Genomic DNA, 13,000 nt, shown 5'->3' on the forward strand with positions numbered 1-13,000 from the left:
AATACATCCACACAATAGAAAACAAACTACAGGGAATATCTGACCTACCTTGGATGCCAAGAGTAAAACAGTTGCATTTGCATACTGCTCTGGTGGGCAAAAACACTCTGCTATTCATGTAGCTGCTGAATAAAGTAATCCAGCTTCTTGTCTCTCACTGTTGTGCTAAGATTGCACATCAAAAAGTCTTGGGTATTCATTTCTTTAAAAAAACATCTTAAGATTTAATATCAGCTCCTTCAGCGAATTACACTGAAACACTTTGGAGTCCACAAATAACTTCACATTTTTAATAGTAGCTCCTAGAAATTCAAGAATCACCAACCCTGAAAAGCTTATCCTGTCTTGATCTCAGAAATTATAAAATCCCATACCTACTACAGGTCAGATAAATACGAATGGCTTGGGTAAAGCAATTAAATACAAAATAAAAGAAGACCAACTGATAAATCACATGGGAAATGCTGCCACATATTTAAAACTGACTTTAAATATCTCTTGACATTTTAGAGATCCTTTTCTAGGTGTTATTAAGTAGTGCTGCTCCTAAAATATTTTCTGTAATTTATGTGACTACTATCCACAATTTATAAATATTTAGAATGCAAAGATAACTAATATTTATCTGTTGAAAACACAAAAGCACTGCTTACTCCCAATGAATAGTGATTGTTTTTCAAAATTAGATTTTTTCACTTGGCATGTTTTAATTAGGCTTCCTTGTACAAAAAAAAAGCAAACAAAAAAATAAACACAAAAAACACAAAAAGCCACTCTATAGCATCTTTCAATGTATTTGAGGAACTGAAGTGGCAACCATAACCAGCAGAACTGACAGCAGGAAAATAAAATGTGCTCTAACCAATTTCAACTTCCAGACTGATGACATAAGCCTAGAAGCAAAATACACACTGCCTCACTGCAGGACATTTCTTCTCATTAAAGAGGTAAGTGGGTCTGTGTAAGCAGTGAAGACTATTAAAGATAAGCAGATTAAACACCAGTCTTGCAGCATGGCAGCATTGTGTTATGTTGCTAGGCTGGAGAGCTGGTTTCCCTTCAAGATTTGGAATTTCCAGCATTAAGTACAAAATGCAGCGATGATAACACCAGTGAAACGCTCCAAGGGGCTGATGGTGAGGAGGAGAAACGCTCCCACTCCCTGCACAGCAACCCCTGCCACCAGCAGCAAACACCAATCATGGCAACTAGCAAGTCCAGCTGACATGCTCAAGCCAATGAAATGTGTGAAAGGATACTGCTGGGGTTTTTTGGGAAGAATTCCTCTACCCAGCATTTCCTTGGGCTCAGGTTCACACACATACACCCATTCTTTCATGCTGTCGTCTGCAAACAAAACCTTTCTTCCTCAAGTTGTAGAATATTAATTACTGGTATTTTTATCTTTCCTCAGAGTCTGAAAATAAATAGTTTAGTGCAGCTATGCAAGCATTCACAATGTCCTTACTGACAAACTGAAAGCACTTATTTAAGCATTAACTACAGCAAATTATCAAACCAATTTAACAGTACCCTGAAGACAGCAGCTAAATGCCATCTTTTCTGCCTGAGCAAACCATTTAACCTTTTCTCCTTGTCCATGTTTCAAGGACTTTTTATTCTGACAAGGTTTCACATTTTTGCCTTGGTACATTTTCTAGTGTCCTCAAAGTGAATGCCAGAAGCTCACGCCCCCCCCCCCCCAAATTTGGTTCCCTTCCCTACTCCATTGCCAAGTGGACCACAAGCACCAAACCTGAAGAATCAAACCAGTGGGAAAGCTCACATGCCAGGAGACATCCACCAAAAACCCACAAGGTATGAACCCAACTTCATGCCTGTCTGAGCACGGCTCCTCAGTCCTACAATGAGATGGACCACACAGATCTCACAATGCTCCATTTCCCCATGTTGGGACATACAGCATCCCAGCACCAGATTACAACAGACTCAGAGAATAAAGCTTCACAGGTTTTTTCCACTGACTTTAGTCAAAACCAGTGGCTTGTGGCTGATCTAGTTAATGAATTCCAGCAACCATTCATCTGTAGTCAGAGTTCCCCAATTCTCCTCCTCAGCAGAAGACAGAGCACATTGCCCAGGCAGTCTGGACACCCTCAGCCACCAACCTTTGTACAAGAGCAAGGTCATTTCCCTTCATCACACTGGCAACACCAATGCAGATCCCACTCCTCCTGTCAGCTGCCAATTTCCAGAGAAGCTAAAGAACTTAGACTGTTTTTTTCATTAATGTCAGGTGTTGGAAATTTACCGAGCGAACAGGAACCAAGCCTAAACATGAATCTTGCTTCTTTTGGAAGCTAACCTGAAAAAATTCTTTTTCTTCAATATTTTTTAATATTTTTTAAAAGAAAACTGGTATGCACTTTCTGGTATTCTAAGATGAGTTTAAAATTTCAGTATCTGAATAAATCATTTTTATTTATCTTCTCATGTTATCACCTCTTCCTCAGATGTCAGTGTACGTGGTGACTGCCTACATCATCACTGTTGGAAGCTCTTCAGCAGACATCTGACCTGTGGGCTCAGATATGTTCCTGGTAAATCTGTGAGCAGTGTAAAATAAGTCTCATTAATATATTTCCCATAGCAGGCTCCCCTGCTGCACACAGTTCCAAAAACTCAAATCCAAGAGACTGCTAACATCTGAAGATCTTTACATGTGTATGTATGCATCTATCTTCATGCTAAACTTACAAAGGTAACCTTCAGTTTAAAATGTAGATACTAATTATTTAGTTAATGTCTATTTCAGAAGATTTTTAAAAACAGAACAGAAAAATCTAATTTTGAGTCCCATTCAGAGTCTCCCTTCACTGTGAACAACTCATAGGTCTTTAGAGAGCAATTTCTACTTTCATTTTTTTATAAAAATACAGTAAAAAGCAACATTCTTACTAACACCATTTTTATCAGATCTTGTAATGAGCTTTGTAGCCAGCAAAAAATGTCTTCAATAACTCTAAAAGACACTCTTTAGTAGACAAAATTGAAGAGCTAGTCATGTTTCATGGTCTCTAAATTATGGCCAAAGGTGTGTCAGAGAAGGCTTGAACTGTACAGTGCAGTCAGCCTTCTATTGTTAAATATATTGAAGCTTAGAGATTCCACTGACTTTCTGATTCCCTTTCCCTATAAAACAAAACAAAAAAGTGCTCAGTCCTTAGAGTAAAATAAATCAGCTCAAGAACAAGTCCACCAAATACTCAGATTATACTCTCCATGCCCTATTTCCCCCCTGCCCCCAGGAGGAAAATGTTAGATTTATCTTTAAAACTAGTGAATGATTCTTCTGGTGGGTGAGGAGGCATAGTTTTTTAATACATTATATCTTAGCCAAACATGCTGTGCAGTAGAAACATCAGCCAAGATAAGCACATTCAAGCCCTGTGATGCAGTTTGTCTTTCAGATCTCCTGGACCTCAAATTTCCACACACTTCACCACTACAAATTTGTGGCACCAAACAGGAGGCAACAAAAGCAGAACTGAACAAATGAAGAGGTGATACAGCAGGGCCACGTGCCACTATATTGACTTGGCATGTAGGAACATTCCTGCTCCTTTAGGTTATCTGCTCCCTCTGGTCCACAACTATTTCCTGCAGGGATCAGGGCTGAGAGAGCTCCCCAAGAAGACAAAGTTATCACAGTGTTGATATCACAAACATTTCAGGTGATGGAGGTAAAAGAGAGCATGGGGAAATCATATGTGTGCATTTGGAAAGTGCCCTGTAGTGAAACATGGAGGAAACAAGATTTTCACAGTGCACTTGATTAAGTACCAGAACAGGTGCCAAAAAAGGCTACAAAATCTCCTACCCCTAGATACACTCAAGACCAGCCTGAACAAGTCCTTCAGCAGCCTGATCTAACTTTGGAATTAGCATTGCTTTGAGAGGAGAGGTTGGATTAGAAAACCTAATTTGGGCTGTGATGTTCATTTTAAAAGCCATCAACATCCAGCTTGAACTAAGAAACTAATTTTTTTCATCAGTGGCCTTTCAAACTAGTATCACCCAGCTCTCCAAGGGAAGTAATTAAATATATTGCCTTGGCAATGTCCCAACAGCTCTTTAATTTTGCCTGATTTTTGAAGCTGAAATTGACTATAAAATGGTCACTTTTCCAAGCCACAATTTCTTCCAAAAATTCTACTCCAAAATACAGAGGGGAAAAAAATATCTAGGACTAACTTCCTTTTGGACATCTGCCTTATTTCCTGATATCCTTTTAGCCTATTTTCTTAGTTCCTGAAGCATTTTTGATGTAGATATTGATTACACCTAAATAGACATGCATATGCATTTACACATCCCTACCCAACTGTGGACAGACACAACACCACATCGAGACAGTAAATACTCAAGACCACCAAATGATGGAATTTCACCATGCTACAAAGTTAAACCAGGGAAATGCATTCTCATTCCCAGCAGTGTCTTCTGCTGACACTGGTGGACATTTGGGCTCCTCCAACCTCCCTTCTCCAATACTCCCCTAAAGAATTACCATGAGAACCACTCCCTGGCTTGTCAAACAAATAAAACATCCATGAGAAATGCTAGGTTCAGAAAAGCAATAAATGGCTTGAAAACAATTTTGATTATCTGTGGACAGAAACAATCTTCTTGGTTATGAAATTCTAACTAATTAGAGGCATTGAAAATAAATATCAATTTATCCAAAAATTCACCCCCACATAATCTTACCTATTCCTATATACTCAGTTACAGAAAATAAATACAGCTAATTTTATTATGAGGAAATGCACTATCCTAATACACTGTCACCATGGTATATGCAGCACTGTGTCAAGTTTTTCAGTAATACTAATAAGCAATAAATAAATAAATAAATAAATAAATAAATAAATAAATAAAAAGGTGAGATCTAGAACATATTCACATAAGGCAGCAATTACTTTGTAATTGCCTTAAAGCATCAGCAAGGCATGAATGGCAATATGTTAAAATAGTAAATTTATTTTCCTCAAAGGAAGTTAAACAATGGGACAGACATGGTTAATTTAATAGGCAATGTTCATGGTCTATAAACAATTACTTATGCTAGCAAGTATGTAATAGGCTATATACCATCCTATTACAATGAAAAGGAGGGGTGAAGGGGAAGAATATGTTGCTCTCAAGCACAAATCTATTCCCTGTCCATCTCACACAAGATTTTGGAGCTCACTCACTTCCAGCAGTTTTGTTCCATAAGCATCAGTTCAGTTATCACACACCACTGACACTGGCACAGATTACTGTTTGTCAGACCAGGGCAACTGAGTCCAGCTTCCACAGCACCAGTACAAAATAAAACTTCACTAGGATGTTTGAGTTCAAAACAAAGTAGAGCATTTATTGCAACAATGATGGTTGTTGGAAGTAAAATATAAATATTATTTGCGTTGGTGAATTGCATTCTGGTTTTGGATTACTGTGCATTTGAAGCAGTAAAGAAGCATATGTCAAAAATAAATGAGAATATTCAATCTGCTTTGACATTTAATTTTTAATTAATGCTCAAGTAAAATGGCTACTCTAAGGCAAGTCTGACAAGCCATGTAAAAGATTTTTTTATGTAGCTGTAAAAGTGAAGTCCCAAAATAAGGTAAGCCTCATAGTTTATACTTCACTTCTTACCATAGGAATAGTCACAAAACTATTGGATATAATCCAAGACATTAAAATATTATTTTATAACTGTATACAAAGTCCTGCTTTTAATTTATAAAATATACACTAGGTAAAAACAGAAAAACTCAAATCTAGTATCATTGCTATGTTCTCAGTCAACCTTATTTACACCAAACTGCTGTCAGAATTTTTATGAGACTATCACATTACAAGCAGAAGAATAAACAAAAGAAGGCTGAAGTTACACTTACCTGCAGCCCTCTTCTTCGAAGAATACTTGAATCATCCATATTTCCACTGCTGATCACTAAAGCTCACTTGCTTCTCACTAGCTTTGCTCTCTAACTGTTAGAGAAGTCCATTATTTTCAAACTTTTCTCCCCCTCCCACTCGCCCTCCGTCCACTTGCTAAAAATAGGACACGGTCTTTCACTTGCCTGTCAGGAAGAACTGCAGCCACGGTCTCTGACTATCTGGATGTAATTTTGCCTGCCTCTTTGTGGCAGATTTAGCAGGTCACATTAGAAAAAAATCTCTTCGACTTTCCTAAATCTTTTCAAGGTTGGATGTCTCACTGCCCTCATGCACACAACTGTCTACAAATATATAATAATAGTAATCCACAACTCCACGTAAGGCCAAAGAGTGGAATTGAATTCAGATCCCATACACATTTTTGCTTTATTTCAATTTACTCGAGCTGTTATAAGGGATCAGTAAGCTAAAACAGCTGCCTTCATTTACTGTGTATAATAAGCTCACAAAATCCAGGTCACATTTCCTTTAAAAAACACACAGTCACGCTAACTAAAAAAGCAATACTGCGGCCACACAGGACCCCACACTGGCACCGAAAATACAGAAAAATCTCGCTATGAAAACCATGGAAATTTTATTTTTCCCAATTCTGAAAAATTCCTTTACTCCTTTGCAAGACAAAGCAACTGTGGGATTCTTCAGATACTGTCACACATTCTTTTGTTTCTGCTATCTCTGAGGTATGCTGGGCTCCTCCATGCAGCAGGCACGGCACATTCTTCAGCTCATTGCTGAGATCTTGCGACTCTCATGTGCTGAAGGGTCTGGAACACATGTTGCAAGTTCTGAACATTTAAGAATTCATTCATCTATTCATCACTAACAGAGCTGTCTGGAGCAGCCCTTCCCTCATCGTCATCCATAGCAAAAAGGCAGGGGTAAAAAAAGATGAAAAAGCACAGTTCAGCTGAGTCTTTTTCAGTCTGTCCTGCAGTTTCTGTTTTCCAGCTACCTTCACACAGACAACTCCAGCAAGGTCAAAAAGGGCTTCGCCCCTTTAGGTCCATAATGCCAATGCCATTTTAAAACATGAGCATACAGCATGTGTTGAAAAATAAAACAACAATGCTTCTAGCTATACCGAACACCATTTCAGTAAAACCAAAAAGCTAGGTATGTTCATCCCAGCATCATTTAAATTTCTGAGCATGTCAAGAAGCCTTTGTCCTACACATGCCCTTTCTAGATTAAAAAGGAAAAAAGAAAGTATTGCAAATATAATGAATAACCTATTGCCGCAATGACCTTCAATATTTTAGCAGAAAGCTAAAGCAACAGATTTCATCTCCTGATAAAAGCTTAGGAAGAGAGTCTATTTATGACTTCTGAATAGAAACACTGTATTTAAAAAGAACCTAACTTCTGAAGGATTTCATGAGATACACAAATCAAACTTGACCGAGAGCTGTGTTTTTGAGGGGATCTCAGCCAGACATCCTCGAGTGTGCAAACGCAGCAGCGAGCGGAGCCCAGCCCGGGGCAGCGCTCCCGTCCCCGCAGCTCTGACAGCTGCCAGCCCAAAAGAGTCTCCGGACAAGCACACGGGTCTGGCGGTGCTTAAAGGAGCAGAGATTTACACGGAAATCTTTAGCTGATCTTCATGCTAAGTGACCGAGTCACATGAGCTGAACACATCAATGTAAAGTCAGCTGAAAGCAGATACAACTCAATCCCATTCACCAGGCTTTTTCCTGATCCTCGGCGGAGCGAGTGTGGTCTTTTATTGAGAGCAGCTAATAAATCCTGCGGCTGCCGAGCCTCCCTCCATCCATCTGCCGATTTACACGAGCGAATGCCGAATGAGGGCTGCAGCGCCTTTGTGCGCTCCGGAGAGGGCAGAGCTCATTTGCATGGAGCCTACTGTACCATATAAAAACCTGCGCTAGTGAAAACAACTCCATGAGCCACTTCATTTTAAAGGAACAGCATCTGCTTTTGCAAATGGGGCTGGGGAATGGCGAGCCAGCCACGGAACTCTGCGGGAGAACTTAAAGATGCTTCACCGGGGGGAACAGCAACATAAAAATACAGATTAAGCTATTTAAAAGCACACAGGAAAGTAAAATGATCGTAGGACTTCACTGTGATAATGTTCATGATGGATTTCAATATCATTTCTTCCATTTTGCTGTCAAATAAGCTTCCACAGGAAAAAAAATACTAACCTTCAGTTATCAGACATTAGTACCATACCAATTCTATTTTTACCTAAGAAAATCTCATAGAAACAAAACATTTTGGCATGCATGCTCATGTATATTACATACACTTTGCAATTTATTTTAGTCTACAATAGATTTTAGAAATATTTCTATTAGACAATGCACTAACCAGATCATTGATCTTACCTCTTCTAAGGCCACCAGCATTAAAGTGAGAGGAATCAAGGCATCTTAACAATCATGCAACACCATTCCCATTGTATTCTCCTTAACCACTAAATGAAAATGTTTCAGCCAGATAACAGTAGTATATAACCATAACTTATTTCCATAACATAACTGGAAGCATTCTTATTGGCACATATACATCTAATCCTTCCTGGATTATTTACCATCATATTCAGACACTGCCAATTCTCAATATGTCTTCACAAGTGACTTGTAATTGATTGAGCCTGGCATGGGTCTTGAAATACCATGAGAATCATCTGTTCTCTTCCAAATTTCAAGCTTTCTTGGGGAGGATGCTTTCAAATTGGCTGCCTGCCACACTTACCCAGTTTCTGGGGTAGAGAAGCCAAGTGGGGCTGCTGGGAAAAAAAAAACAGGCATAGCTTTTCCTCCAGCTTCCCTGTCCCCTTCCCTTCTTCAGTGTTTGCTTAAATGTCAGATCAAAAACCACCACCAAAAACATCACAAATGGAGCAACCACCTTTTCTTCTCTCCTGCTTAACTGTTAAGACTCATCCACTCTCCTTTTTTCTTCCTTCAGCAAAATCTACCAGAGAAAATCAACGATGAAAGAAGACGGGAGAAAATACTTAGGATCGAACTGAAACAAGCGAAGGACAAATGGAATTGAAAAGCAACTCTCTGACATAGAAATTTTTTTTACTAAATACTACCTTTAGGAATTTAAATCAACTCATCCTTTCACCAAAAGATTACACCACCCTTAGACAGTGATTTTCACATCCTGAAAGGTCTGCAGGTAAGTCTCCAATTAGAGATGAGAAAGTATTGTATGACATGCCATTAAAGGATGTATTACTGAAAGATATTAAAGAAACCAAAGGACACAAAATGTAATTTTATCAATTCTATAAAAAGTTAATTCTAGGAGAATGTTCCCAAACAGTTTCCAGATGCAGGCAACACCAACAAAGGGTCAAGCAAAAAACCTGTTTCTCATGGGGAAAAAAATCAAAATGAGGTCATGTAATACTTGAATCCTTTAAGAATGAGAGCACCTACCTTAATATTCAACTTTAGTAAAAAAAAATTAGGAAGGGGGATTAAAAGAGGGACTTTAAAGTTGGTTAACCAGCAACCTTAGTAAGCTCCTAACTCAGTTCTTCCTCCCTCCATCAAATTTACAAGTCTAGAGAAAATTTGCTTTGCTCTGCAGCAACAAGGAAAGAGAAAGGGTAGTGTAGCATTGGGATCTTCTGGACATAATCCAACCAATTCCTGTTTAGCTGCAGGGCTCTGGAAAAGCTCTGATAAAGTTCTTAATTGAATGTTGATTTGAAGACACCAAGAAATGGAAATGGCCATGAATTTCCAGTATGTTCCTACAAGGATTAGCCTGGTAAGTAGGGAAGGACAGTTTATCAGCTTGCCAATACTGGGGTGAATTAAACAAGGCTAAGAGCAATTTCCAAAGAAACAAAAGGAGCTACTGCTTTACACAACAGTCACACTGGGCTATTTCTGGCTGTAAAAGGCTGGAGGGGAAAAGAATCACAAGCATGGGCACAAGTGTTTGGACAAATGCATTGAAGAATCTGCCAAGAACTCTTAAAAGAGGGAAACACACTGAAGTTGACCCAGAGCCACCAACAGTTGCAAGTGCTCTGGGAAGAGGCTCTGCCTTGGACACCTGCAATCAGAGATAAGGTACTGGGCTCAGCCAGTGTACCCATTCTGTGGCTTTATTTAGGTAGAAAGTCCAAAGGTAGTGCTTGCAGAAGACAAAAGTGTCCTGCATCCTAAAAGGCATCCAAGCTCCAAAAAGGAACGAGGTGTAACAGTGAATTTGTAAACTGAAAAGTAATTCTAAAAATAGTGTATAGCTATGACAGTTCAAGGAAGCTGTGAACAGACCAAGAGAACTTACACATCATAAATTAGTGCTATTGTCTCTAGATATAATATTGATGACATCACCATGGAAAATCATGTCTGTGGCCTATATTTGGCCATATGAATATTGATAAAATGAAAGATCCAAAATTAATGTTTCCAGGGTAGAAAAACATCAGTGTTAAAAGACTTTAAGAACTTAATCTCCTTTAATTATCCCAGGAAAAGCCACATGTATGCCCAAGACATTGAAGAATATGAAGAGGACCTGGAATTTTACTTTTTACACACTAGACAGCAAACAACCCTACCTCTCAGAGGTCTCTAGGAGAGGTCTGTGCTTGGATTCTGGTCAGCATTTTATGTCTTTTGATAAGAAGAAATCTCTTCTCATTCATGCTGATTCAGACCCCATTCCACTGCCTGCTACCAAAATCTATCACTTCTCTGTCTTGTAGAAGAAAAAAATCTGAGAGGTCAGAACATTTCCAAGGTGAAAATGACAGGAGTTTTCCATCTATTGACTTCAGTATCATCGAAACAACAATTCTTTCAGCTCTTCTGCAGCCCACAGGTTTTCAAATAGCATCAGTGGAAGATGACCAAGGACAAACCAATTTCACAGTCAGAAAAGCAATGACCACAGGAAGTCACTTAGAAGTTGTGCAATTGTTCCTGTGTACAATACATTTTACTGAAACATAATTGAGAATTCCTGAATAAGCTATTATCCTATTAGTCACATTTTCTACTCACCAAAGCAACTGCAAAGGGGGATAAATAAGGAAGGAGTCTGTATCTACTATATCAGAATGCATTTACATATGCACAAAGACATATCTGTGTAGAATCACGTGGCTCATCTCTCAGCTGTGTTCAGTTTGCATATTGTACTTCCTATGCTGAATATAAACTACCTATATCAAATTGTAATTGATATTTGCAGAGTATTTCAGGTATCACTCAACATCCTTGAAAAAACTAAAAATTAACCAAAATAGAGCAAATAATTTTGCTATGACTTCCTAGTCATTTCAGGTTCTTGGCACTGCATCCTGACATCTTCTGTGGTTTATACCATTGCACCAGAATTGAAACCTACCATTACCATAAAAGCAAAACCACTAAAGGTCTTCTTGGCAATCAAATCATCACACTGTGGATCAAAACTGTGTGTGCTGCCTAGAATAGCTTAAGTGAATCCAATAGCTGCACTCCTTAAATCATAACTCCAGAGAATTTGGAGGTCCTTCTAGAGGACCAAGTCCACTTATATTGACCACTTAAAAACTTTTGATATTTCATAATAACTACAAAAACACCAGAAAGTCTCTCACACAACCAGGGCCCCATCCCTGGAGATGGAGTGTGAAGGATATCAGCACTACACAAAAGGATGATCTTGTGATGATCACCAATTCACATTTTGCCACACAAAGAGCGCTCCCATCCAAAAATCAGGCTAAAAAGACCAACAGCTTTTCAATTTCCTGCAGCAAGATGCAATGTTTTTAATTACATATTGAATTATCAAGGAATTTTTGAACCAATGCCCCGATCTAAAATACTGAGATACACAATTTACATTTTTCATAATGTAAATTATGAATTTCATAATTCTGAATTCATTATAGTTTTTACTCTATTTAATCAAAACTAAAAGAAACAAGACATCAAGCTGTGGGAAACTTTAAAGCTATAACATTTTCTTACATAACATATTGTCTGGTGGGAAAAAAAGATCACTTTCCAAAATTTTATAAGCTGACAACTTTAGTGACTTTTTTTTAAGTCTTTGGTAGCATTTATCTGTGAAAGAAAAAAAAAAAGAGCCAAATGTTTCGCTGTCAAACTGAAACTTAAGTGCTTGGGGCTTTTTTATTTATTTTGATCAAGCTGTGTTTATCTGGAGATTTAAAAACGTGTCTCTTTGAGATACACTGACAGACTACTGAAACCAGGAAGGTTGATGAGGTAACTTGTTTTTTAAAAAAAGAAAAAAAACAACTTGGCAGCCAACCTAAGGAAACTCGCCTGACAGCTTGTCTGAATTTCTTCTGGATGTCTTGCCTATTTACAAGATTCAGTTTGATAAAGAAAGACCTTTGGAGCAAAGCTGTGCATTAGCAATGAACTACAGCAGGAACTCATCCTCAGCCACCGCTTACAAGGCTTGGTCCCAGAAAAAGAAACACTGAAAAAATGTCAAAAATCCTCAAGGTTTACACAATACTCAGGCTTTCACAGCACGCTTTCTGTTCCCAGTTTGTTAGGTTTAGATTCCTGGGCCAGACTGCCCCATCCCCCACATCCAATGCCTTATGAAAGGCGGCACTCCCACTCATCTTCCATACAAATGTAAATTTGCTGCCGACAGGGCTGGAGGAAAGAGTTCATTCATCTACAGAACAACTGCTTCCATACTGTAACAGAGAAGGCACATGCAGAAGAGACACCAGCTTCCAGGCAGAGCCTTGGCTCAAGATAACATCTTTGGAAAGGAATCTCCAATTAAATTTCATATTTATAGAAAATGTGGGATTCACTATGTAAATTCATATTCTGGAGCTGAACTGCCATTAGAACAGAATGGAAACCAGCTACTCTCATGCTACCTTTCAAATACAATGCCATTTTTAAAAGAAACGTGGTTCTGATAGGCTGAAAAGCCTTTCTCACTATAGGCTGCAAATTTAAACCTGAAGAAAATATAATTTCTGTTTACTAAACAATTAATGACAGTACCAAAATGAAGTTTCCTTTACTTTAAGACA

The 13,000-nt window shown here is 38.5% G+C and overlaps 1 protein-coding gene across 3 annotated transcripts in view; it reads right to left on the bottom strand.

The window, feature by feature from the left end:
* The window catches only part of MAST2 (microtubule associated serine/threonine kinase 2), a gene marked incomplete at its 5' end in the record, with an annotated part of 183,327 nt that overhangs the window by 130,084 nt on the left and 40,243 nt on the right, over nt 1-13,000 (bottom strand). The window contains one exon of one of the 3 annotated variants that reach the window (XM_084211461.1): nt 5,913-6,002. The exons of the other annotated variants lie outside the window; for them this stretch is intronic. Coding sequence (XP_084067587.1) covers nt 5,913-5,951 — 39 coding nt within the window. Of the gene's footprint in view, nt 1-5,912; nt 6,003-13,000 lie in introns of those variants that run through there. 3 annotated transcript variants of the gene reach the window in all.

Source organism: Fringilla coelebs, assembly GCF_963513975.1.
Source record: "Fringilla coelebs genome assembly, chromosome: 9".
Classification (NCBI taxonomy): domain Eukaryota; kingdom Metazoa; phylum Chordata; class Aves; order Passeriformes; family Fringillidae; genus Fringilla; species Fringilla coelebs.